The sequence below is a fragment of the Loxodonta africana genome, chromosome 1 (genome assembly GCF_030014295.1).
Source record: "Loxodonta africana isolate mLoxAfr1 chromosome 1, mLoxAfr1.hap2, whole genome shotgun sequence".
In the NCBI taxonomy this organism is placed as follows: domain Eukaryota; kingdom Metazoa; phylum Chordata; class Mammalia; order Proboscidea; family Elephantidae; genus Loxodonta; species Loxodonta africana.
Genome location: NC_087342.1, coordinates 19,433,480 through 19,460,951, shown reverse-complemented (window position 1 = coordinate 19,460,951; position 27,472 = coordinate 19,433,480). Strand labels below are relative to the sequence as shown.

The 27,472-nt window shown below is 36.2% G+C and overlaps 1 protein-coding gene across 8 annotated transcripts in view; it reads right to left on the bottom strand.

The window, feature by feature from the left end:
* The window catches only part of ACAP2 (ArfGAP with coiled-coil, ankyrin repeat and PH domains 2), a 150,854-nt gene that overhangs the window by 54,621 nt on the left and 68,761 nt on the right, over nt 1-27,472 (bottom strand). For all 8 annotated transcript variants that reach the window (XM_064269910.1, XM_064269642.1, XM_064269877.1 and 5 more), the window contains 4 exons: nt 13,972-14,030; nt 11,656-11,839; nt 7,367-7,411; nt 4,047-4,142 (listed from right to left, as the gene is read on the bottom strand). In XM_064269910.1, coding sequence (XP_064125980.1) covers nt 4,047-4,142; nt 7,367-7,411; nt 11,656-11,839; nt 13,972-14,030 — 384 coding nt within the window. The remainder of the gene's footprint in view (nt 1-4,046; nt 4,143-7,366; nt 7,412-11,655; nt 11,840-13,971; nt 14,031-27,472) is intronic.

Here is a 27,472-nt window from a genome sequence, read left to right as displayed (position 1 = left end):
TAACCAAAGGGTTGGCAGTTCAAATCTGCCAGGCACTCCTTGGAAACTGTACGGGCCAGTTCTACTCTGTCCTATAGGGTTGCTATGAGTCAGAATCGACTCGACGGCACTGGGTTGGGTTTGGCTTTAGATAGCCCATTATGCGGGTCTCCTCCTCTAAAAAAAACTGTGATATATGTCTTGTTTTCTTCTTTGAACTTCCATCACCTCTAACTGATTACTACAGGTTTGATAAATGAAATGAACAAAATATAAATATCAGCAGGAATATGGAGAAAGTATTAAATGCCCAAATGTTTATCCTTTGCAAACTACACTGGAAAAAGTCTTCTTAAAAAACTACTTCGTCCTTTATTCACTCTCTATCACACATGATTTTTTTTTTTTTTTCCTACAGGTGAATAGTTCTGGTCACAGAATCTTAATGTTACTGAATAGCATTAAAGAACCAAAAGAAAACACCACATTGAACAGAACTATCGTTATTATAATAAATATTAAATTTAGATGGCAACTATACTACCCTACTCAACCACCTAATACATGCGACCTTAGTGACATGTCACACTGATTTTACAGACAATGCTGGTATATGCTGCACCAGAAAAATGTGTGTCCCCAATAACTGCTTATAAAGAATCAGTAGGATAAACATTACACCATGGTTTTTAAAGCCTCTAATTGAATGGATTATAAATATTATTCATTCATTCAGACTAAAGTGCACTACAAGGCAGCCCCCCCAGACAGAAACTAATATGTACAAACCTGCATGTGAGTACCTTACACATGAGTACTGCAATGCAGGTGATGGTTTCCTGCCTATCAAACCGGTAGTAAATTTCTCTGCTGTATCCCCACCCCAACTCTACTGCCCAGAAAGAGGGGAAATTCCCTTCTTTCTGTTGGGGCACTGAGGCCCTGGTGGTGCAGTGGTTAAGAGCTTGGCTGCTAACCAAAAGGTCGGCAGCTCAAATCCACCAGCCACTCTTTGGAAACCCTATAGGGCAATTCTACTCTGTCCTATAGAGTTGCTATGTCGGAATTGACTCAACAGCAATGGATTTTGTTTTGGTTTTCTGTTGGGGCAGGAAGGCAAAGAAATATCTTTCAACATGTTGAGATGTGAAGGCCGTCAGAGAATAGTACAGTCTTCTAGATGCTGGGAGCTGCATCAGGAACAGTCTGGAGCACAGCAGGATATGCCCCATGTTTGTATCAATGTTAGACACTGAGAGTTCAATAGGCTCCTGTAACTAGCTAGGTACCCTCCTTCTCTGCCTGTGTTCTGAAATCTATTCCCTCGTATCACCTCAGATATCAGCCCTTCCCTTTATCTTTTTCAAATTCTCCCTCTCAAACTGGCCCATTCCCACCTATTCTACATGTGTTCAAATCAGCTCTGCCTTAAATAAACGACCCCTCCGACCTGTATTCCTCTCTAGCTACTACTTTTTCTTTCTTACCCTCACAGCAAAACTTCTTGAAAAGGTTGCCTATATTCTCTGTTCTCCACTTGCCTATTTTAGATTCATCCACCCACTCTAATTCAGCCCCTGTCGTCCGGGCTCACACTTCACTGAAACAGCAACTCTCACAGATGTCACAGACAGCCTTCCCGTTGCTAAACCCAATAGATATTTCTCAGTTGTACGTTTATTTGACCTTCTTTTCAGTATTTGAAACTGAAAAGCTTTCTGAGAGACTCTTACCTTGGCCTGTGATATCAGTCTCCTGGTTTTCCATATCCTTTCTCATCTATGTCCTCATGCCTCATGAAGCCTCTCTTCCCTAGCCATCCCTTCAAAGTTGGTGCTTCTTAGAGCCCAGTCCCAAGTCATCTTCTCTTCTTACTCTCCACCAGTAAACTTACAGAATCAAAATTTTTAGGCATAGTGCCCAGGTACCTACATTTTTTTTTATTTTTTATACCTCCATAATTTTGAGGTATCTATTAACTCTCCCAAGGCCAATATATCCTTCTACCCTAAAACTGATTATACCTTAAATATCCCTCAAGTCTACCTATTTCTCCCCATCCCTATTATTATGACCCCAGTTCCAGATGCCACTATCTCCTAACTAAACTACTAGAAGAATATCCTAACTATTCTCTCACATTCTAATTTAGGCTCTACCCAATGTGTTCTTCACAAAGTTATCTTCGTAAACTATAAATGTGATCACGTCATTCTCTAGCTTAAAACTGTCAATGGCTTCTCAGAGCTCTTAAGATAAAATCTAAACTCCTATAAGTAGTTCACAAGGTCCTATGTGAAACTGGTTTCCGATCAGTTTATCCAGCTTCCTCTGTTATATTCCACACACACAGTTTGCTAATCCTCCATCCTTCACATCTCAGCTTTCCTCTGAGACACCATGCGTGACACCCCAAATAAAGTCATATTATCCACTAAAATAAACAATTACTTCAACAAGTCAACCACAATTCATCTTACATTGTGTATAATGATACTTAATGTGAGATGAGGGTTGCAATCTAATGTTTGATAGGATGCAAGGGGTGCCTAGACATGAGGAAGATCTACATTAGATGCCCTGTCTGCATGTGCCTACAATACCTCAACTCTCCCCTATGTGGTAGTTGCTCCCCAATATCCATGCTCTCCTTTTCCCTTAACAGAACAACCAAACTCTAACAGGTCACCTGGCTACCTGGCATCAAGTCTACATTGCCCAGATGTGACCTTGTGGCTAAGCACTGACCATTGGGATGTACACTGAAGTGTATGTGCAAACTCCAACAAATGCCCTCATGCAGGGGAGTGTGTCTTTCTTTCCTCTTCCTCTTCCTGATAGCTGGAATTTAGGTATGATGGCTAGAGCTTGAGCAGCCAATTTGAACCATGAGGTAGAAGCAAAAAATAGAATAAACCTGGGTCACTGCTGATCAAGTGACCACCACACCAGGGCTTTGGCTTTACACAGGAGAAATAAAAATCTTGTTGAAGATACTCCCATTTTAAGTTTTCTTTCACTTGCAAACAAATCTAATCCTAACTATACCCAGAGTCAGGTCACTAAGGCACTCAGTGCACAGAGATTAGACACAGAGATTAATACCCAGGTGACTTGTTGGTTTAATTCTAATAGATTAACTTCTGTGGAGGCAGGTCTGCATGTAATTCATGGCATAGGCCCTGTGTGCCACCCCTCCCCAACACCATCCCAAGACACACACACACATGCTCTGATCAGAGACTCCTGTTCCCATTCCATGTTTACTTTTTACCCATTTCGCCAAACTCTTGTCTTTCAACTTTAATCCCCTCCCCTCAGCAAGTAGCCTGAACCATCTTGGAAAAAAAAAAAATCACCTAAATATTTACACTATTAAACCCAGAAGGGTCACCAATCAACAAAGGACAATGTCCCCAGAGCACATATATACATATATATATATATACACACCATATACATATATATACACTAGATACATATGCAAACACACACACCCCCAAAGCTCCCAGGACTTCTGTAGCCTTACACAAACTAAAACCAAACCCACTGCCCTCCAGTGGATTCCAACTCACAGCAACGCAACAGGACGGAGTAGAACCGCCCCAAGGTTCCTAAGGCTGTAAATCTTTATGGAAGCAGACTGCCACATCTTTCTCCTGCTCTATAATTTTAACATTCTAAAATTTTATTTATTCCAATGCTGAAACATAATTTTTTTTTTTTTTTAATAAAAAGGAACAACAACCCAAATGGAAAACTAATTAGGGGATTAACTCAATCGTCCAAATGTAAGAAATTAAAAATAAATTCAGCTCTATATATTATAGACATTTTATTTTTAAATTTTCCTTTTCAGTACTTTTATATACTATCCACAAAATAAAGTTACTTTTTCCTTTAATTTCATTTTTTGGTTATACATTTAACCTATACACAAATATGCTATAGAATCAAAGTTCTTCATTAAATAAATGAAATGTCAAATCTCCCAATACGCTTACTTTATTTTTAAAAATACAGGGATCCGTATATAATACCAATCAAGAAGTAAGAACCAAGATTACCTGTGCACCAAGATCCTTCATGTAGGGCCCAAGTTCACTAAATAGATCATATCCTTGATGAAAGAAGGCCAAATGGGCATACATAAAAGATAACATCTAATAGGGGAAAAAAATTCTCATTTTACAATCTATTTCTCAAGAAATATTCTGAAATTTAAAATCCTGCATCTTATTTAACGCTTAAAAATCATTCCAAAAGAACAAAGCACCAAGCCAATTTAAAATTAAACAAGCTGACTCATTTTTCTTAAGAGTATTTAAAAAATTTTTGTAAATTATTATTTAAAAGAAATTTCCCAGTAGTTTAAAATTGTGATGATTTCCAAAATTTTAGTGGTTTAGACTATATCTAGATGATAAAAATTTATGTAGTAATATTTCAAATAATCAAACTTTCAATAGCATCACCATCTTCCTAGGTATATTATGAAATATTTATGTGCTCCTTCACACAAACTCACCAGCAAACCTTAAATTACAAATAAGGCATAAAAAGGTTAAGAAGGGAAACATAAAAAAGGCATAAGAAGGTTAAGAAGGGAAACATAAAGCTCTCAAAAAAAAAAAACAATGACAAAACATTACAACCTACTAGATTCAACAAGTACAACCTGAAGGGAAAGCTCTTTTTTTCTTTTCTCAAGATGCTAAAATGAGTCAAGTCTCTTTAAATTTATTCTACAATGTTCATTAATGACATTCTAAAAATATCATTAATTTAAAGCTTGATTTTTTTCCCCACATTTTCCTCTATTTTGCTTATTTTATGAGAGCTATTACCCTATTTTTGCCCGTTACATTTTTACATATGAGGGAATTATATAATTAAATGCATAATACTGAAAGAATCCTCCAAATATCCATGCTATTTTTAGCAAAAAGAGACATATGTTCAGTTCTCTGAAATCTAAAATACCTTAATACCTTAATACTCAAGAACCCACCAAATTTTTTTCTTCCAAAATGAAAAGACAAATGCAAGAATCACAAAAAAAAAAAAGATTGTTCTGGAATTAGATAATGATTATCCAACTTTGTGAATAAAATAAAAACCACTGAATTGGAAAAAAAAAAGAAAGATTAATAGCTATGACTACATAAAAATGTAAACATGCCTGTATATCAACACACATAATAAACACATTAAAAGACAAATGATAAAACTAGGAAATACCTATGACAAGGGTTAATAGTCTCAATATATAGATGTTACAAACCAGCATGAAAAAGATGAACACTCAGAGAGACTAAAGACATAAATAGGCAACACAAGAAACAAAAAGATATATATATGTAAATATATATATGTGTACATATACACGGAAAACAAAATATTCGAACTCATTTGTATTAACAAAACACAAATGTGAACAACGAGATCATGTTTTCTATCTAACAAACTGGGGGTAGGGCGGTAGGGAACTGTAACACATAAAAGTGTGGGAAAATGTTCGCTCTCACACATCACTAGTGGAGATGTAAACAGTAGTATAACCTTGAAATTTGACAATATTTTTAATGATTATTTTTAATAATTAATGAAAGTTTAAACCCTTTGACTAAGTAATCCCTCATCTATGAGTCTATTCTAAGGAAATAATCAGACTACCCATTGGGATGATCATCACAATGCTATTTTTTAACACCAAAAAACATGGAAATTACTGAAAAATCTATTAACAGGTGAAGTTAATTTATGGCATATTACAGAGGTCAGCCAACTACTACCCCATCAGCAATTCTGTATGGTCTATAAACAACAAATGGCTTTTACATTTTTAAACGGGTGAAAGAAAATGGAAAGGATATAGTTTTATGACACAGGAAAATTATATGAGTTCAAATTTCTGTACCCACAAAATAAAATTTTATTGGAAGAGTCGTGTTCATTTACATATTCTCTATGGCTGCTTTCTCGCTACAAGGGCAGTGCTGGGTAGTTAACACAGAAACCATATGGCCCGCAAAGCCTAACATATTTACTATTTAGGCCTTTACAAAAAGACTTTGCTGACCCCTAGTATATTCACATGGTAGAATTGTGCCAGGCCACAAAAGTCATCATTAAATAAAAAGTATTTAATGATATAGAATGATTTTTCAGTAGTTGTGAAAAATGTAATTAATAAAACAGTATGTAGGAATGATTCCTATTTATTTGCTTTTTAATTTTAAAAGCTACACATACATTTTTACGTACACACTCACACAGAGACAGAGAAAAAGGCTAGAAGATGCAAATCAAAATATTAACAATGGTTCTCCCTTGGTACTAGGATTTATAAGTCGTTTTTATTTTCTTCTTCATACATTTTATTTTCTAATTTTCTACAATTAATATACATTAATGTCAATCTGGGGAAAAGGGGGAGGATCGACAGTATCTTTTTGAAAATATGAAGTACAAAGTACTTACCTCATAGGGTACTATGTGATTATAAACACGCACAAAAAAAAAGCTAGGGGGAGAGGCAAGGATCAAAAGCAATTTAAGTATAGCCTTTGGGGGGAAAATGACTTCAGTGAACAACTTCAGAGAGCAGAAATCTCAAAACATGAAAGACTGAGACATCAAACCACTACCATTCCCTGCCCACTTCCTTCTAAACTTTAAGGCAAAAAATGGGCAAATAAAAAATGGTCGTCACTATGTGTGCAGACGTTCAGGGGAAAAAAAAAGTGGTTCTCCAGTTTCACCCGGTTTGTTTTTTAACTGTACAGCAATGCACAAGCCAAAAGGCTGATACACCATCAGCCCTCAGGGAAAAGTTCTCCAAGGGATACTAGTCACGTTAAGTCCTCAGTCTCAAATATTTTAGATGTCCAAATGATACATAAAATTATCCAGGAAAATATAACTACTCTGAAAGAGGTTGAGCAGAATATTTTGAAAAGCAAATGCAAATGAGATGAAATTCAAAACCTAAATGTAACAGTATTTTATTTTTAAACTTTTCAAAACGAATCCCGAAATTCTCAGACGGGTTTACACCAACCATTTCCGGTTATTTCCCGGATAGCACTGGGCATCTACGACCTGTAAAGCATCTTATTAGGACAACAGAAGATAAAAACAGCAGCACAGAATCTGCCTGAAAGGAGCTCAGAGTGTACTGAAAGGTGGGAGGCACATAAAGAGCTATAGCATGAGGAAACCAAAGCAGTTAAGTGACTTAAGTATAAAGATCAGTACGAAGTTCAGGGCAATTATGAACTTGAGATATATACACGTATATTAGATGCAGTTTTAAACACTTGAATAAATATGCACGCTCTTTTACATTACAGTATTGAAAACATTATTTCAATAAATATCTTACTGATTTTAGGATTTCTGACCTCCTTTTTGATTGAAGAACATTAATCTGAGGGAAAATACAGTTGGTTAATCACTCAAGCATTATTTTAAAAACAAATCCATAATTCAATGCTGTAGAATTTCCTTATTTCTATAGTTTAACACTTTCCAGAAGAGCAAATAAAAACAAAGTTCAAGTTTTTTCATCCTTTGATCCTCTTTTTGCAAACACATTAATAAAATTCTCATCTATTTTTTACTTCAAAGAAAAATTCGCCATTTAAATTGTAACACTGTGGCTGACAGAACTATTTTGAAATTTGAACTTCTTGGAATTCCAACTCTTTCTCATCCTCCTATCTAACTGCTCATCAAGACCCTTCAACATACATCCTTAATACAACAATTTTTCAAATCTTTTACGCTGCCCTCAACCCCCATCATATTTTTTTTCCTGGACTGTTGCAATAGTCTGTGAACTGGTCTCTCTGCTTCCAAGCTTGACTCCCTATAATCCATTCTCCACACAGCAACCAGAGGGGGCTTTTAAAAATGTAAATAAGATCATGTTACCTCCACCTGGAAACCCTCCAGTGGCTTCCCATCAAACCTGAATAAAATGAGAATTTCCTACTGTGGCCTACAGAGCACTCTGTGATGTGACCCCTGCCTTCCACTCTAACACAGCTTCTACCGCTTCCCCCCTTTCTCCGTGTGCTCCAGCCACACCTCAAGACTGCTCCCACCTCAAGGCCCTTGTACTAGCTGTTCTCTCTCTGTCATGCTCCTCCACCAAGACTGGCACAAGCCATCTCTTATCAACCAGATCTGGCTTACCATCTCCTCACCCAGGTCTAAAGGAGCCCCAGAGGCGTCCTCTAGCACATCAACCCTGTTTATTTTCTTAACAGCATTTATCACTATCTTATATTTTTTGGGAAACCCTGGTGGCGTAGTGGTTAAGTGCTACGGCTGCTAACCAAAAGGTCGGCAGTTTGAATCTACCAGGTGCTCCCTGGAAACTCTGTGGGGCAGTTCTACTCTGTCCTATAGGGTCACTATGAGTCGGAATCAACTCGACAGCAATGGGTTTGGTTTTGGGGTTTTTTTTTTAATATTTTCTTCTTTAGCTGTATCTTCTCCAGCTATAGTGAAATCTGGGTCTTTTCCTTATTCCCAGCTATATTCCCTACCCGGCATGTGGTAAGCACTCAATAAATATTGTTAAATAAGTTAATGAATCTTAAATATTTTCATTAGACTAAATTTACTGAAAGATGAACATATTAAGGGATTTGCCTTTTGTGGGACGTCTCCCAATTCTACGGTTTTATAACAAACATGTTATTTTTTTCTCTTATTATATATTTTTTTTTTTATTATATAGCCGCCTCATGAAATGAAATTTTTATCCAAGAACCCTTCATTCTCTGCTAATATTGTCAAAAGGCTACAGAATATCTGCCTTTTTAACGTTTTTCCCACTGAATTCTCTGCTTTTTGTATTTTAAGATTAATTTTAAAGCACTGACCAGAAAATAACAGAAACAGACCAAGAAAAATCTAAATAACTCTGCTTAACGAAGCCCTAGCTTTTTCTACATGTCTGCTGCAAGGCCTAGTCTGTTTTGAGAACTAGAATCTTAACTTTTAGGTGCTCTAAGTAAAAGCAAAGGCAACAAATATTCACTCTATTATTCAAACTTTAAAAAATTTTTAAAGTGCCCCTTGTTTTATATGCCTTTTTCTTATGTTTGGTAATGAGATAAAGTATTTAAAGCCCCAAATAAAAAAGTAAATTTAAATATCTAGAGAACGTAAAGCATGACAAACCATACATATCTGAATATCTGTTATTTACTATTTTCTATTACCTAAAATAAGCTGTCTGGTCATAACCATAAAATGACAAACTCCTCTCTTAAGAAAAATCAAACAAATAAGCTGACAGTGTCTTGGGTTTTTTGTTTTGTTTTTGTTTTAAGTGGGGGCACACTTAGAACTACTGGACGGACACCAGAGGAAAAAAATTCTTGTGTGTTTGAAAATGAAAACTATAAACATTTACAATATTAAGTCACTCATTCTTTCCAAAATATTTATTACCTATCTATTTTACAACCTAACTAGAGGTTGGGCTACACTCTAGGAGTAGGAAAGACATATAAATAATTACAGTAAATGCAATAGGTGGTCGAATAGCAATGTGTCTAACAATTCTATGGAGACACAGAAGAGACAAAGACAAGAATGCTGAATTCTGCCTGGAGAAGTTTGTAACCCTAACCACAGAATAGAGAATAAATCAGTGATAGAACAGGTAAAAGCAATGCAGAGAAGATAAATTTAATAACAATACCTTAATACTCCAGACAAGAAACAGTAAGGACGGGCGTTAGGGCTACAGCAACGGTGAGGAAAGAAAAGACGTAAGAAAGTACATTAGAGGAGTCTTCAAGATTGTTTTGGTAACTAGATATAGCAGCTGAGAAAGAGGAGAGCATCTGATATGATTCTCTCATTGTCAGCCTGTATGATAGAGTAAGAGGGTGATGCCATTAGATAAGGAAAAAGGACAAAGAGAAAGCAGAAGCACTTTTAGAAGAAGACAGATTCCAGTGGCAGACATAGAAGTTTGAGGTACCTCTATGAGAAACAGACTTTTGTCATCTACATATAATACAGGTGATAACTCAAGCAAGGGCATGATCAGATTGTCAGGAAAATCATCAAGTAAAAAAAAGAAAAGGACCAAAGATGAAATTCTAAGGAAGGAGATTGAAAAGGTGGGCAAAGGAGAGAACCCCAAAACAGTAACTGAATAGATATGAGAAGAAGAGGGCCAAAAAAGTGGTTTCAGATAAATCAAGAAAAAAGTATGCTTCAAGAAGGAGAGTGAGGTCTGCCATTTCAGCGAAACAGAATAGTGAAGTTGGTCAAAATCTAAAATATGTCCCTTGAAAAAGACCTTAGTATGAGTCGTTTCAGTGGAATGGAGTAATGGGGGTTGAATATTCATACTATAGTAGAAAGCGGTATGAATGTGAGAAGGTTAACAGGAGACTGGCAACAGAGACTACTCCATTCTAGAAGTCTTTCATCCATAAATGGAGTACACCTCATTTTTAACATTTAAATTCCCTCTTACTAAGCAAGAACTTAAAATTGAAAACCATAATGTTCTTTTCTAATGTTTACAAAATTACCTAAAAAAAAAAAAAAATTGTTGTCAGTTCTGACTCATGGCAAATCCATAGAGCCATGATCCATAGGGTTTTCCATGGCTAATTTTTCAGAAGTAGATTGCCAGGTCTCTCTTCTAAGGCACCTCTGGGTGGATTCAAACAGCCAGCCTTTCACTTAGTAGCTGAGCACTTAACCATCTGTGCCACCCAGGGACTCAACAAAGTTACCTCAGTAGTTTTTAATTACTAATTTGTGTATGGTTACTTCTGCATTAAAAAATATATATATATTCTGTGATCACAGTTATGTCAACAATCTCTGTGAATTCCACTACTGTTTTGTAAAAGGAGATTTAAATAAGACAATTCTCTAAGCTTTAAAGCTCTTAAGCTTTAGACTTCCATGCTATATAGTAACACATAATGTACATAAATATCACATTTGAAATAACGTATAAAAAGAATCCCTTCATTTTTTATGTCTCAAATTCCTTTACAGACCATCATATTCAAGCTGGTGTCGATTGTAAATTGGACCAAATCACCAAGCAACTCATCACACACAGATCACTAGTTTTTGTTGTTTTTTTTTTTTTTCAAAGCACCTATGCAAACCTGAGAATACTAAATCTACAGAAGTATTTTCCATCTGGCAATCTGGTGAGCCTTAGAACTTGATGCAATTTTAACTGCTAACTCTACCTCTAAGAATTTACTCTAAAGAAATAATCAGAAATGTGGCAAAACATCTGTATACAAAGATGCCATTATCATTTACAATTAATAAAGATTATATTTTTTCTATTGCCAGTAAATGTCTGATAATCAAACATTAATTAAATCAACATAGCAACTTCATAAATTTTATTACATATCAATTAAAGATAACACTTTTTAAAACATCTTAAAATGGAGGAAAGTATAATGTTAAGTGAAAAAAGGAAGAAATCAGAACCAGATCGACACACACAAACACACACACACGTATGTACACATGGAGACACAGATACAAAATATCATGTTTTAATTTTATATTCAAAGGATTATTTATTCTTTTCAGTGTTATCACTCAAAAATAATAACCACTTTAGAAACCATTTTTTTGTAAAACACATAACAAACATACCTGAAGTACATAGTCGAGCGCTATGTGTCGAAAACATTTTCTTGTTGCTGTCAGAATGTTTGTGGCCTCTTCAACTTCGTGCTGTTTGTTTCTTTGTACTTGAGCATTTTTTACTAATGCATTTTCTTTCTCTTCACTGACTTTTTCAAACTGCTTCTTGGCATCTTTGAATTTTCTAAGATCTCTAAAAAGTAAGAACTTGGTGAAATTTTCACAAAACTTTCTTGAGCAAAAACTTCAGCAAAATATAAGTAAAATAAGTCAGACATAAAAAAACAAATATTAGTATGATCCCACTCATAATTAAAATCTCCAATAGGCAAATGCATAGAGAGGAGAACAGTGGTTACCAGGAGCTAGGGGAGAGGGCAATGGAGAGGTGTCGTTTAATGGATTCTGAACTGCTGTTGGGAGTGACAAAAAAGTTTTAGAAAAAGACAGTGGCGATGGTTTCACAACACTCCAAACGTCATCAATGTCATCGGATTGGACACTTAAATGGTTAAAATGGCAAATTTTCTGTTATATACGTTTTATCACAATAAAATTTAAAAACAGAAAAATTAGCAAAACAACATTTAGAATGAATTCTTATGTTTTGGCATTTGTTTCATTTTGCACTGACCTTCACCAGTTCTTCCAACCAAAAAATACATTGTTTCACAATTATATATTAATTCCAATACAGTCAGCTAACATTTCCTGATTTAAATCTATAAAATTTGAAGTGAAAATAAAATTATCAAATTAACATTATAGAACATAAAAAAAAAGTTTAATTTTTTTTTTCTAAAGACAAATTCAGGAATATATACCACTGTTTAACCAAATGATCTTTAAATAGTAGTTTATTTTATAAGTATTACTGTAGGTAGTTTATTTAAAATTAAATCCTAAGGCCCTTCTCCCAAAGATTACAATTCATTAGTCTTTGGGACAAACCCTAATAATCGGTTCTTTGGCTGTTTTGTTTTGTTTTAAGATACACCCTTGTTTTTACTGCTATGGGTGGTCTACAGACCACACTTTCTAACAAACAATAATTTAACTATTCATTTCTTGTTGGAGGGAATTACTGGGTCAAAGGGCATGAATATTTTATGTCTTAATATAGCCAATACAGAGCACTTTTCGCAAAGAACTGAGGTACCAGTAAAGGGTAACAGTATTCATTTAAGTAGCCTGAAAATCTTAAACCCTTGATTCATGAATGATTTTAGATAATCTTACTAATCTTAGGTGATCACAGCCTTCTTACAGAAGACTACCTAAAAAAAAAAAATCATTTAAAAAGAATCTGAAACCAACTTTTAAGCCAATTTCATGTGTCTCAAAAATAAAATTGCCTGTAATTACAGAGGAAAGCATTGCATTCCTTTGCTTTTACTTTTTCTACCAGGGAACTAGACACAATAATTTGGAGACAGATGATTTTGAAAAAATGAAGTATACATGAGAAAGACTTTAAACTCTATAAAAGAAGCCATAACTTTTAATGTAAATAGTCTCTGAGCAGCTTTGCTACCAGTGCTATTTAGTCTAATATGAAGTAACTTATAAAGGATCTGAAAGACATCACCCACAGGACAACAAACTCTAACCAAGTAAAAGAGCAGCGCATTAGGTTGATGGTACCTGACACTATTCACTGCTCATAATGTCTATAGTTTATATTTCTATAGTCTCATAATCAACTTTATCTGTATTTTTATGCATTCTTAATCAGAAATTAAAATAAAAAAACTGAACAATTAAGATGGAAAAGGAAAACTTGAGTCCCTACCTTGGAAAGTTCAGAACTTTTTATTTCTAGTTTCATTATATGAAACGTGACTAATGGAACACAAAAGGATCATGGGTAGGAAAGCAGCAAGCCCTCCCCTTAGTCATCTTCTTGTAGAATCCATTATCTTATCTTGAAAGAAAACACCAGATACAGATAATGGAAAATTTAGTTTCAACTGCAATGACCAATAGTATTTCAACCACTTTTTGAGTCTGCTTTGATTTTGAAACAGGATTAGATTGTTTACACACATTTAAAATAAAATTAAAAAAAAAACCTCTAACAATCCTAGCTATGTATCCTGAACACATATTTCATGATCTAAAGGATTCACTGAAAGACATGAAGTATTGTTTCCTTACAAAATAGCTCATGAACAAATGCAATATGCATTTGACAAAACAAAAACAGAGGGAAACAACTCTAATTTTTCAGTAATTCATGTTCATAACCTCTTTTGAAAGATACCAATTACCAGATGTGATCATTAACCGGCTCATCTGTCTTTCTCTTCAATGCAATTGACTTACTCTTTAACAAAGTTCTGAAGCTGTGCTTTAATTGATCTCTGAGTTTGATCAAACAGGATCTAAAAGATAAAATACAACATTAAACAATTACAAAAGTAACCAAATAATATAATCTGACATGTTCTATAGATACCACATCCCTACATCAACGCTTCGATTCTAATAATATCTATATTTCTTATTCAAGACTACGTAAGAAATAATCATTTTTAAAGAACCGGAAATTATTGTCAAGCCAATTTCAACTGCCTCAAAAATCAAACTGCTTCTGTCTACAGAAAAAAAAAAAAAACTGCATTAAAATTTAAATAGAATAATCAAAAGAGCTGCCTATTTCCTTGGTTTTAATTCAGGCTTTGGAAGACAACCTGAAAGAGTTAACAAATTCCATTCCATCCACTACAGAAGTTTCTTGCTCCAATATGTCAAAGCGTACCAAGTAAAAACAACTGGAGGACTGCCTTACACCTAGTTACAGGTTACTCACTTAGGAACTGGGGATTTAAATGTTTTACAGTTTTAATTCAAATCAGCATTATTTAGATTAAAGAAAAGAATAAAGTTTCATTCCTCAGGACGACATTTTGCCTCACTTAAATGATGCCATATAATTCTGATAGCTCTGTGTGCAGTAAATTTTACAAATCTTTTCCTGGGAATTCCAAGTACTTTCACAATTTACAGATGTACTTCATCTGGAGTTTGAAACAGATGTCAGATGAACAAGTGAAACAAATACTTTTTTAAATCTTGTGTTCTACCAACTGGGGGGAAAAAAGACTCACTCATTAGTTTGTTTTTTTCTTTTTTAACAGTACTGCAATTTAATTTTCTCTGAAATTTTGCTATTAGCGAAGTCTTATAGTCTCCCCTAAATACCAAATACACATACAAACATATACACATATTTGGATGTAACACAGAGTTTTAAAATCTGCCAACATACCTCCAAAGAGAAAACAAAATTTTTTTTTCTGTACTATGTTGAAGTACTAAACCCAAACTAAGCAGAAGACAATTAAATAGAAAACAGAAAATCAACAGAGAAAAACCGCTGAAACCAAAAGCTCGATTCTGAAGAAGATCTATAAAACTGATAAGCCTCTAGCCAAAATGATCAGGAAAAAAGAAGACAAAATTTCCAATATCAAGAAGGAAAGAGGTGACTTCACTACAGATTGCACAGATATTAAAAAGATAGTTGGGGATTTGGGGTTACAATTTTATACCAATAAATTTGACTGATGAAATGGAAAATTTCTTTGGAAAGACACAAACTACCAAAGCTCACTCAAGAAGAAATTGATAACATGAACAGAATTTAAAAAATAGAACTTGTGATAAAAGACCTCCCATATCTTATAAAATTAAGCCTGCATTTACATGTTGTTGTTGTTAGGTGCCATCAAGTCAGTTCTGACTCATAGCGACCCCATGTACAACAGAGGGAAACACTGCCCGGTCCTGCGCCATCCTCACAATTGTTGTTATGCTTGAGACAACTGTTGCAGTCACTGTGTCAATCCATCTCATTGAGGGTCTTCCTCTTTTTCACTGACCCTCTACTTTACCGAGCATGATGTCCTTCTCCAGGGACTGGACCCTCCTGATAACATGTTCAAAGTACATGGCATAAAGTCTCACCATCCTTACTTCTAAGGCACATCCTGGCTGTACTTCTTCCAAGGCAGATTTATTTGTTCTTTTGGCAGTCCATGGTATATTCCATATTTTTCGTGATACCGTAATTCAAAGCATCAATTCTTATTCAGCCTTCCTTATTCATTGTCTAGCTTTCGCATGCATATGAGGTAACTGCAAGTAACATGGCTTGAGTCAGGCGCATCTTAGTCCTCTAAGTGACATCTTTGCTTTTCAACATTTTAAAGAGGTCTTTTGCAGCAGATTTACCCTATGTAATATGCCATTTGATTTCTTGACTGCTGCTTCCATGGGCATTGATTGTGGATCCAAGTAAAATGAAATCCTTGACAACTTCAATCTTTTCTCCATCTATTATGATATTGTTTATCAGTCCAGTTGTGAGGATTCTTTTTTTTTTATGTTGAGGTGTCATCCATACTGAAGGGTGTAGTCTTTGATCTTCATCTGTAAATACTTAAAACTCTCTTTGCTTTCAGCAAGCAAGGTTATGTCATCTGCATTATCACTGGACGTTAGTGAGTCTTCCTCCAATCCACATGCTGCATTCTTCTTCATATATTCCAGCTTCTACATGAAGAAGCTAACTATACATAAGACCCAGCAATTCCACTCCTAGATATTCGCCCAAGAGGAATGAAAATTTAGGTTCACACAAAAACCTGTACGCAATGTTTATAGCAGTTTCATTCATAACTGTCTAACACTGGAAATAGCTCAAATGTACTTCAACCAATGAATATAGAAACAAAGTACAGTAAATACATATGATGGAATACAAGTCAGTCATAAAAAGGAAGAAACTATTAATACATGCAATAGCATGGATGAATCTCAAATGTATTTTGCTACATGAAATAAGCCATATTCAATGGGCTACAAACAGCATGATTCCATTTATATGGCACTTAGGAAAAGGCAAAACTATAGAGACAGACAGCAAATTGGAGATTTTCAGTGCAAAGGGGTGACAGAATCAACTGATTAATGATGGGGCAACATGAGAGTATTGCGGGCTGATGAAACTGATGTGGCTATCCAGCTGTGTGCACTTGTCAAAATATAAATCTGTACACCACAAGGAGCAAATTTTATTACGTACAAATTTTAAAATAGCTTTAAAATATGAAGAACATCAGTATAGATAGTACTAACAGACTTGAGAAAGAATTAAGAAGAAACAAACAACATGACTAGATTGACTGAAAGGACAGGTACAGAAACATAAGACCAATAAAAAGAGAATACCCATTCCTCTCTGGAATACTAACCAACCAAACCAAACCTGCTACCATCAAGTCAATTCCGACTCACGGCGACCCTACAGGACAGAGTAGAACAGTGCCATAGGGTTTCCAAGAAGCAGCTGGTAGATTCAAACTGCTGACTTTTGGTTAGCAGCTGAGCTCTTAACCACTGCACCACCAGGGCTCTGGAACACTAATTTTTGTCCATACAGTAAGGCATAAACCAAGAGGATGGGGTCATGCAGAACATGCTATGTGACCTCAATAAAATTTAGTTACACCACAAAATATTAAAAGGAGAGAACTCCTGACACCAGCAACAATATAAATGAATCTCTGAAAATGTTACGCCAAGTGAAAGAAGACATACATACACACACAAAATATGATTCCATTTATCTGAAGCTACAGGATGAGCAAAACTAATCTATGGAAGAAAACCAGAAGAGTAATTGGCTTTCGGGCTATGGACTGGGATTTTCTGAGCAAAGGCATGGGAAAACTTTTTCTGGGCGATGGCAACGATCTGTATCTTAAAATGGGGTTGGGTTACCAAAGCGTATGCATGTGAAAATTCGTTGAATAGTACACCTGGGATCTGTACATATAAGACTAAACCCTTTGCCGTCTAGTGGATTCCGACCCACAGCGACCCTATGGGACAGAGTAGAACTGCCCACAGAGTTTGCAAGGAGTGCTCGGCAGAATCGAACTACCAACATTTTGGTTAGCAGCCGAGCTCTTAACCACTGTGCCACCGTTCTAGTATAACCGCATTAAATTTTGCCTTGAGAACTAAAAAATAACTGTAAATAATACTCTGGTAAGTTCTATGCATGGTGAAGTGCTCAGTAGTGAAGTGTACGATGGTCTATAATTATTTTGAAATGTATCAATAGATGAACTGATACATGGACAGAGGGGTGGAGTAGTGGATAGTAATGTCATAAAGCAAAATATAGACAGAGGTGAGCATATGAATGTTCACTGTACAATTATTTCAACTTTTAATAACAGAAAAAGTCAACCTCCCCTCAAGGAGAAAAGAAAAACACCTCCAGCAAAGAAAACTCCAGTTCCAAGTATCTTCGCTGGTGAATTCTACCAAACATTTAACAAAGGAAAAAAGAATTCTATGCAAAATTCTTCCCAAAAAATTGTCTTCTATCAGAAAATCTATTCTATGAGAAAACTCTTATGAGACATAGACTCAGACAAAAACATTGCAACATTGCAAGAAACGTAAGCTACAAGCATGAACACAATACAAAATTCTTAACAATGATATATGACAAAAATACATAACAACAATATATAAAAATGACAACATACCATGAACCAAGTAGAGCTTATCTTAGGAATGCAAGATGAATTTAGTATTCAAAATCATAATTCATCATATTAATAGACTAAAGAAGTAAAACTGTATGATCGTCTCCGCAGATGCAAAAAAAAAGTATTTGGCAAACCCCAACATCCATTCCTGCTAAAAACTCTCAGCAATCCAGGAACAGAAGAAAACTTCCTCAACCTGCTAAAGGGCATATACGAAAAACCTACAACTAACACCGCATTAAATGGTGGAAGGTTATGTGCTTTCAGCCAACGATCAGTAACAAGGCAAGTGTGTTCGCTTTCATCTCTTCTATTTAGCAGTATACTACAAGCTGCAGCAGTGCTATCAGGCAAAAAAAAAGAAAAACTAAAAAGCGTGAGGATTAGAAAGGAAGAAATAAAATCATCTTTATCCACAAGCAACATGATCAATTATACAGATAAATGAGTTTAGAAAGGTTGCAGAAACAAAGTCAATGTACAAAACTCAGTTGTATTTCTAATTACTAGCAATGAACAGTTGGAAATCAAACTTCAAAAAAAAAACATTTACAATAACAAAAAACATGAAATGGTTAGGGGTGACTTTGACAGAACATATGCAAGACGTACATAGTGAAGACTACAAAACATTGCTAAAAGGAATAAATAAAACCTAAATACATGGAGAAATATTCTGTGTTCATGGATCAGAAGACTCAATATTGGTTAAATGTCAATTCTCACCAAATTGATTTACAGGCTGAATGCAAATTCGATCAAAATCTCAGGCTTTGTGTAGAAACGGAAAAGCTGATTCTAAAATTCAGAGGTAAATGCGAAGGACCTAGAATTGCCAAAACAACTCTGAAAAAGAGAAACAAATTTGGAACGCCTACATTATCTGATTAACTCGATGGCCTCGGGTTTGGTTTAAGACTTACTTTGAAAATTTGGGCAATCAAGACAGTGTGGCATTGGCATAAAGGTAGACAAAAAGAAAAATGAGCAGAACAGAGTCCAGAAATGGACATACACAGTGTTGTGGGGTGTTTGTCTGTTTACAAAAAGTACCAATAGAGAAAAGATAATCTTTTAGGCAAATGGTACTGGAACAAACAACTGGAAAGTCACGCAAAACAATGAACCTCAACTCCCACCACACAGCATGTACAGAAATTAAGTAAAAATGGATCAGAGACCTGAACTTCTAGAAGAAAACATAAAATAAAATCTTAGTGAACTGGGTTAGGCAGGAATTTCTTAATAGAACACAAAAAGGAAACCAGAAAAGAAAAATCAATAAATTGACTTTATCAAATTTTTAAAGTTTTGGTCTTTAGAAGACACTGCTATGGATATGAAAAAGTCAAGCCAAAATCTGGGAGAAAATATCTACAAAACATATATCCAACAAAAGACTTATACCTAGAATATATAAGGAACTCTTACAACTCAATAGTCAGATAATCCGGTTTTTCTTTTATGGGCAAAGGATCTGAACAGACATACCTCCAAAGAAGATACACAGATAGCAAGTAAACACGTGAAAAGATACTCAACATCATTCGTCATTAAGGAAACACAAATTAAAACCATAGTAAACTGAAGAGTGACCACACCAGCTGTCGATGAGCTTAGCGAGTAACTGAAACTCTCACACACTGCTGGTGTAAAATGGTACAATCACTCGGGAAAACCATTTGGTAGTATCTTAAAAAGTCAGACGTAATCCTACCTTACCAACTAGTTGTTCTATTCATAGCTATTTAAACAAGAGAAATAAAAACACACACCCACAGAGTTTTACACACGTTTATAAGCAGCTTTATTTGTAAGAGCTGAAACCTGGAAACAACCCAAATGTTCATTGTCATGGCTTTAAAATATGTCCATAAATGTTTTGACACTCCTCCCTTCAGAAACTCAAACCAAACTCTTTGTCGTCAAGTCAATTCTTACAGCAACACTACAGGACAGAGCAGAACTGCCCCACAGGGTTTCCAAGCAGCAGCTCGTGGATCTGAACTGACGACCTTCTGGTTAGCAGCCAAGCTCTTAACCACCGTGCCACCAGGGCTCCCTTCCCTTCAAAAATGGAGCCTAGTTCTTCTCCCCTTTAGTGTGGGCAGGACTTGGTGACTTACTTCTAACAAATAGAACATGGAGGAAGTAACAATGTATGAGAGGTTCCTGGGTGGCACAAGTAGTTTGCACTCGGCTACTAACCTGAAGGTTGGCAGTTCAAACCCACCCAGCACCACAGAAGAAAGACCTGGCAATCTGCTTCTACAAAGATTACAGCTAAGAAAACCCTATAGAGCTTAGTTCTACTCTGTACCACATGGGTGTCACCATAAGTCCAAATCAACTCAATAACAACAGGTTTGGTTTTCTGACAGGGTGTGACTTCTGAGACTAGCTCATAAAAGGCACTGTGGCTGCCCCCTCGCCCCTGCTCCTGGATCACTTGTTTTGGGGGGTAGCTAGATTCCATGTCATAAGGACACTCAAGGAGCACTATGAAGAGGTACCTTGGTGAGGAACTGAGGCCTCCTGAGAAAAGCCATGTAAGTAAGTCATCTTGGAATTGGGTCCACCAGCCCCAGTGAAGGCTTCAAATGACTGCAGCCCTCACCAACAACCTACAGCAATCTCGTGAGAGATTCTGAGTCAGAACCACAACCACCCCTCTATTCTCAAATTCCTGGCTCATAAAAACTGTGAGATAATAAATATTTGTTGTTTTAAAATATTAAGTTTTGGGGTAATCTACTATACATCAAAAGATAATTAATACATTCATCAACAGATGAATGGAAAACAAATTGATATATCCATACAATGGAATACTACTGACCAATTAAAAGGAACGAACTACTGAGTCTCAAAATAATTACTCTGTGAAAGACACCAGACCAAAAAAAAAAAAAATTACTCCATTTACATAAAATAATAGACTAACCAAATGAATTTATAATAAGAAAAAGCAAATCAGTAACAGATTAGGAATGAGGAGGCGAGGAGGGAAAGGAAAAAGCACAAAGGGGCACAAGACAACTTTTGGAGTGTGATCGTTCTGCTCCTTGACTGTGATGACGGTTTCATGGAGGTATACATATGTCATGACTTATCAAATCGTACACTTCCACCATGAGCCATTTATGTCAATTCTTCCTCAATAAACTTATAAAATTATCAATATATTCCAGCAAGAAAAAGAGAATTTTTTCTGTTTAATACTGTTTATGACTATTAAAAACATTACCATCTACATCTGCCAAAATATAAAAATATATATATATATATTTTTCATATATATATAGCATTACTTAAATTACATTTTATATGCATTTTAATAGAATAAAAAGTATTTCAAGAAACTGTCAAAATCTACATATCTTTAAACACCTTCATTAGAGGGGACAATGACAGGAAAATACGGTAATAATTTACTAACAGTTTTTACAGCCTAAGGACTAAAAGTAGAATGAGATGGTTTAGGTGACAACATTGGTTTATTCTTGTTGTTAATGCAGAACCAACTGAGTAAAAGCTCTGTCTCCTATTTGCCAATCTCAGACCACCCAGCTACCTAAAGCCTAACTCTTTTTCTGAGTGAACTGTTGGACAGAACTGTCTCAATTAGTCTGTTGGTGTCTCACTCAATTCCAAAGTCATTAATCTAAGCCACCCTAAGACAGAATTCACAGCATTCCTCTTCATGGGCTGTAAGTAAAAAGCTATAAAGGCTAGTAACACAAAGCTAAGGTTCAATTCTATTTCTGGAAATCAACAGTAGGATTTTTGGCAACATCTGTACGATGGATAATCGACCATGTCCTTTGGCCTATCTGCTAGTTATTAAAGGACCTTACTAAAGTACACAGAATAATACACGGCTGTTGAAAACTAATCGCTCACACTCAGGTTATTCCCTACTCGTGTCTAGACCCAGCTAAAGCCATGCTGTGTTCAGAAGAAGACGAAAGCCGAGGTGCACTTCAGAGATGGCAGAGCCTATACTCCAGGACGTTCAGTAGGAAAATGGGCTACATATCCATAGCCATGTGCACAGTGACTAGGATCAGCCCTGTTTTCAGTTCTTACCATGTAGGTGCCCTTGTATTTCTTTGTAGTTTAAAGCCTTTGTAATCCACTTAGATCTCATTCAGTTACCATAGCACTCTCTCCCAATGATTCTGCCTGTCTTAATCTTTCATGTCCTTTCCAAAACCTAAAGAAAGGAGCAGGCTGTCACTTTTGACCCTGGATTCACTGACTCTTTTGGTTACTCTCATTAGACCTATAATAAATAGGCCTATCACAAATAAGACTCTTCTTTGGTACAATGCTGGAATAGGCCATAATAATGGAATAGGTCTGATATGCAAATAACATTTATAATTTGTTCCTCTTATTCCATATGCTCTGGCTGTAGTAGCCTATCCTTTCCTCTAAACTCTCTCCTTCCTTCCTTCAAAGCAGTTGTTCTCCACTGGCTTAAGTGTGTGCCAAAACAACCTGGAAAACTAACAGAAAATCAAAACACAAAGGTCCAGGCTGGTTGAAGAGGGATAGGATGGTTCTGTATTTTTAGCAAGTTCCTTAGATAATTCTGTGATACAAAAATTGAGACAAATTGCTCCAACCCAGTGGGTCTCAAATTGATTGCACATTAGAATAACCTGGGGATCCTTTAAATTGGCTGATGCTGGGATAATCAGAAACACTGGTGAGACTCAGGAATCAGTATTTTTAAAGTTCTCTGGATATGAACCAGCAGTATCCATATCACCTGGGAGGTTGTTAGAAATGCAAAATCTTGACACCCACCCCAAACTTACTGAATCAGAATCTGCATTTACCAAGATCTCCAGATGGTTCGTTGTTACCGGAAGCGACGCATTGTTTCGCAAACTGAGATGCAGGCTGGAGTGACCTGGGGTGCTTTAAAAGTTACTGCTCCTTGGTTCTTAGCCCCCAGAGATTCTGATTTCATTGGCCTGGGATGCAACCTGGGTTCATTCATTACCACTTCGCTGACAAGAACTTATCAAAGACAGCTACTATCACTAAAGCTGAAAGGTATCCTAACAGATAGGGTCTTTGGAAATGGGCAAAAATAAAGTACTCCTCTAGAGAAGGGGTCAGCGTAGTAAATTTAAAGGGTCAGAGTGTAAACATTTTAGGTTTGTGGGCCACATGGCTTGTCACAGCTACTCAACTCGGACATCTCAGTGTGAAAGACGCTGCGGATATTACACATGAGTGTGTAGCTGTGTTCCAATAAAAATTCATTTACAAAAAAAGGCAGTGGGCTGAGCTTGGCCTGTGAACAGTAGTTCCCTAACTCCTGCTCTAAAACAATGGTTCTTCAACTTTAGAGTGCATCAGATTCACCTGGAAGGCTCCTTAAAACAGATTCCTGGGGGAAGTTCTGAGAACCTACATTTTTTACAAGTTCCCAGCTGATTGCTGACGCTGCTAGGCTAGGGACCACCCTTTGAGAATCACTCATCCAGAGCAGTCGTTCTCAAACTTTACAGCATGTCAGGATCACCTGGAGAGATTTTTAAAATTCTAATGCTACATCCAGATGGCTTATACCAAATCTCTGGGGGTGGGGGCCAGTTTACTACTGCAGAGGTTCCCACCCCTTGGGCCCTGGTACACACTACAGGTGTGTCGAAAGATGTAGGAGATGGTCTACATAGATGGCCACCATCAATTCCTCCCATCCTGCATATGCATACCACTCTCCCGCCAAGAGGTAGACTTTATTCCCCTTCCCTTGAATCTGTGGTGGCCCTGAGACTTGCTTTGACCAAAAGAACACAGCAGAAGTGATGCTCCGTGACTTCCAGGCCTAGGCATGAAATGGTCTTGCACCTTCTAATCTCACCCTCTTGAAAGCCAGCTATCACATTATGAAGTATGACTATCTCCTGGAGAGAAAGGCCAAAAGGTCCTAGAAAATGAGAGATACCAAAAGGAGAGAGAAGCATGGTCAGCCTCAGGCGTTCTAGCTATCTAAGCTGAGGCATTTGGGTCTTCTAGTCATGGAAACCCTGGTGGCGTAGTGGTTAAGTGCTATGGCTGCTAACAAGAGGTCAGCAGTTCAAATCCACCAGGCACTCCTTGGAAACTCTATCAGGCAGTTCTACTCTGTCCTATAGGGTCGCCATGAGTTAGAAATCGATTCGACGGCAGCGGGTTTGGTTTTGGTTTTAATCATAGACAAGCTACCCAGCCAATACCAGCTGGAGCAGAGACAAGCTGGCCCCTCCAAATCCTGCTCAAAAATAAATAGTGGTGTTGGTTTTAAGTCACTAAGTTTTGGGGTGATTTGTTAAAAACAGTCAGAAATAACTGAATCATCCCAATAAAACTGATTATTTTGTCACAATTTGTTACCAGTTCTTTGTTTTGTGCATATTGTAAAATATTTAATCTTCCTTTTGCTCTTTTCAAATTTTTTCTACTAACAATGAAGGTATGTAGCAGCATCATCATTTGGGATGAGATATCCCTAATAAAATATAATTGGTTTTGTTATTCTTCCGCTGGTACTTCTTGGTATTTATTTATTATTGGCTTTTTATATTAATTACCCAAAGTCTGACTTGATGAAATTTCATTCTTTTAATTTTTTAATTATTAAAAAGTTATTTCTGAAGATGAAATTTAATGCATATAATTAAATCATTTTAAATGGAACCGTAGGTCTTTACAGATTGAAAACTATTTTGAAATTTTGATTTTCTGATCATACTTGAGTATAATATTTATTAAGTAAAATTATTTACTATTTTCTATTTTACTTACAAAACATTAAATTTTTACCATCTTTCAATGCAAATTGTTTTAAAACATTTTAAGAATGCATAAAATTATTTACATACATATGTATATACACCCATACAGATACATATCACTTTCTGAACCTTAAGAAATAAATACTACTATACTTCATATTATTCACCTTTTTATTCATTGCCGTTTTCTCACCATAATGGACAACTTCTTCATTAAAGCTAGAAAGTCATTATATTCAGAAGACAAACACAACAATCCCAAATTCTCTTCCTCAGCCTAAATATCTTTTATATCAGATGGTTACTAAATAAAGCTATGGGACCGAGAAAATCATGCAGCATTTAACACAAAATATCCATTTCATACAGAAAAAGGTTTACAGTCCAAGTCTCTGCAAACATAAAAAAGAAACAAAGTTCTTTAATGATCAGTTATAACAAAATTAGACCAAGCAGCTAGTTACAAGGTTACCCAAACAGGAGCCAGAGCCAGAATCCCTCATGCATTGCTCAATATCCCAGCTTGAGAGCAAAATGTTAGAACTTTGTAGTTTCCAAAGAAAGAAACAGAAAAGATGCCGCACTGGAATAACCGGGTTAACAGATGCATCTGATGGCATGCCAGATAAATACAGCAATAATCACTAACCTAGAGGGTCACTGTAACCAAGTCTTCACTGCAAAGTGGTGATCCTACATGTTAGTAAATGTGCTCAACTTAGTAGTTAAAACCCCTGAACAGAAGATGATCTTGGGCAAGCACAGATTATTTTGCAAAGAAGTACAAACTTAAAAGGAAAACTTTAAAACAAAAAGATATTACAGAAACATTTAAGTTTGTATATTTCATAACATCTGGTCAATTAGCATAACAAAGTTTATTAAGAAAATGTTCTGCATCCCACTTTGGTGAGTGGTATCTGGGGTCTTAAAAGCTAGCAAGCGGCCATCTAAGATGCATCAATTGGTCCCAAACTACCTGGAGCAAAGAAGAACGAAGAACACCAAAGATACAAGGAAAACATGAGTCCCAAAGACAGAAAGAGCCACATAACCACAGACTACTCCATCAGCCTGAGACAGGAAGAACTAGATGGTACCCAGCCACCACCAATGACTGCCCTGACAGGAAACACAACAGAGAGTTCCTGTCAGGGCAGGAGAAAAGTGGGGTGCAGAACTCAAATTCTTGTGAAAAGACCAGACCTAATGGTCTGACTGAAACTGGAGGGAAACCAGAGGACATGGCCTCTGGGCTCTCTATTAGCCCAAAACTAAAACCATTCCCAAAGCCAACTCTTCAGACAAAGATCAGACTGGACTGTAAGACATAAAATGATACTAGTGAGGGGTGTGCTTCTTAGCTCAAGTAGACACATGAGACTAAGTGGGCAGCTCCTGTCCGGAGGTGAGATGAGAAGGCAGTGGGGACAGGAGCTGGTTGAATGGACACAGGAAGTAGAGGGTGGACAGGAGGAATGTGCTGTCACATTGTAGGGAGAGCAACTAGGACCACATAACAATGTGTGTAGAAGCTTTTGTATGAGAAACTGACGTAAATTGCAAACTTTCACTTAAAGCACGATGAAAAATAAAAAAAGAGTTATCAGCTACTGCTGTTTCATACAAAGATGCACCAGCTGTCAAAAAGAAAAATTCTGCCTAAGCTTGAGTTAAAAGAATTTTACAAAGTTTGGGAGGAATAAGTCTTAGCTTGCAGATTTGTTTAAAGCTAGTTACTGACTTTAAATTGATGACTTTCTTAACTGATGTTCTGAGAGCTGATTAACTCAACATAATTTGAAGCAGTATTTGAAATTTTTGATTAACATTTACCAACAAAGTTTATGGCATTGAAGTACTACAAACATGAGGCTGAAAATGAGTCGCTAGTGTGTCAGCGCTATAATCTGAATCCAAAGGGAGAATTACTGAAAGTGGATAGAGCAGCTCCTGTGTGTACCTGCTGAAAAGCTTCACCATTAATTCACTGAAAATCCATAGCCCAGAAAATTTAAACATTACAGGTGTCGATGAAAGAAAAAGGCAGTTCCAGTTAATGAATGATTGTGCCTTTGAAGTACAATTTAAGGAGGTGGAATTATTTAAATTTTAATTACATGTCAATAGGGGGAGGGCAATAAAAACTGCTGCCTTTCACTAACACGACTACTTTTACAAGCAAAGTTTCTCATCAATAACAATGACTGAGAATTTGAAGAGATGATCAATTTCAAAATGTTGATCAGGAATTTCCTGAAGTCATTTCTTGGAGAAAACCTCTTTTTAAAAAGTTGCGTTCACGGGAAGTGTTACACACATTCAATAAGTAGCATCTTCCCTAACACTCTGTATTTTGAAAACATTTTTTTTTTAATTTACCAACACCCAGATTGAAAAAAAAACAACCCAAATCCATTGCCGTCGAGTTAATCCCGACTCACAGTGACCCTACAGGAC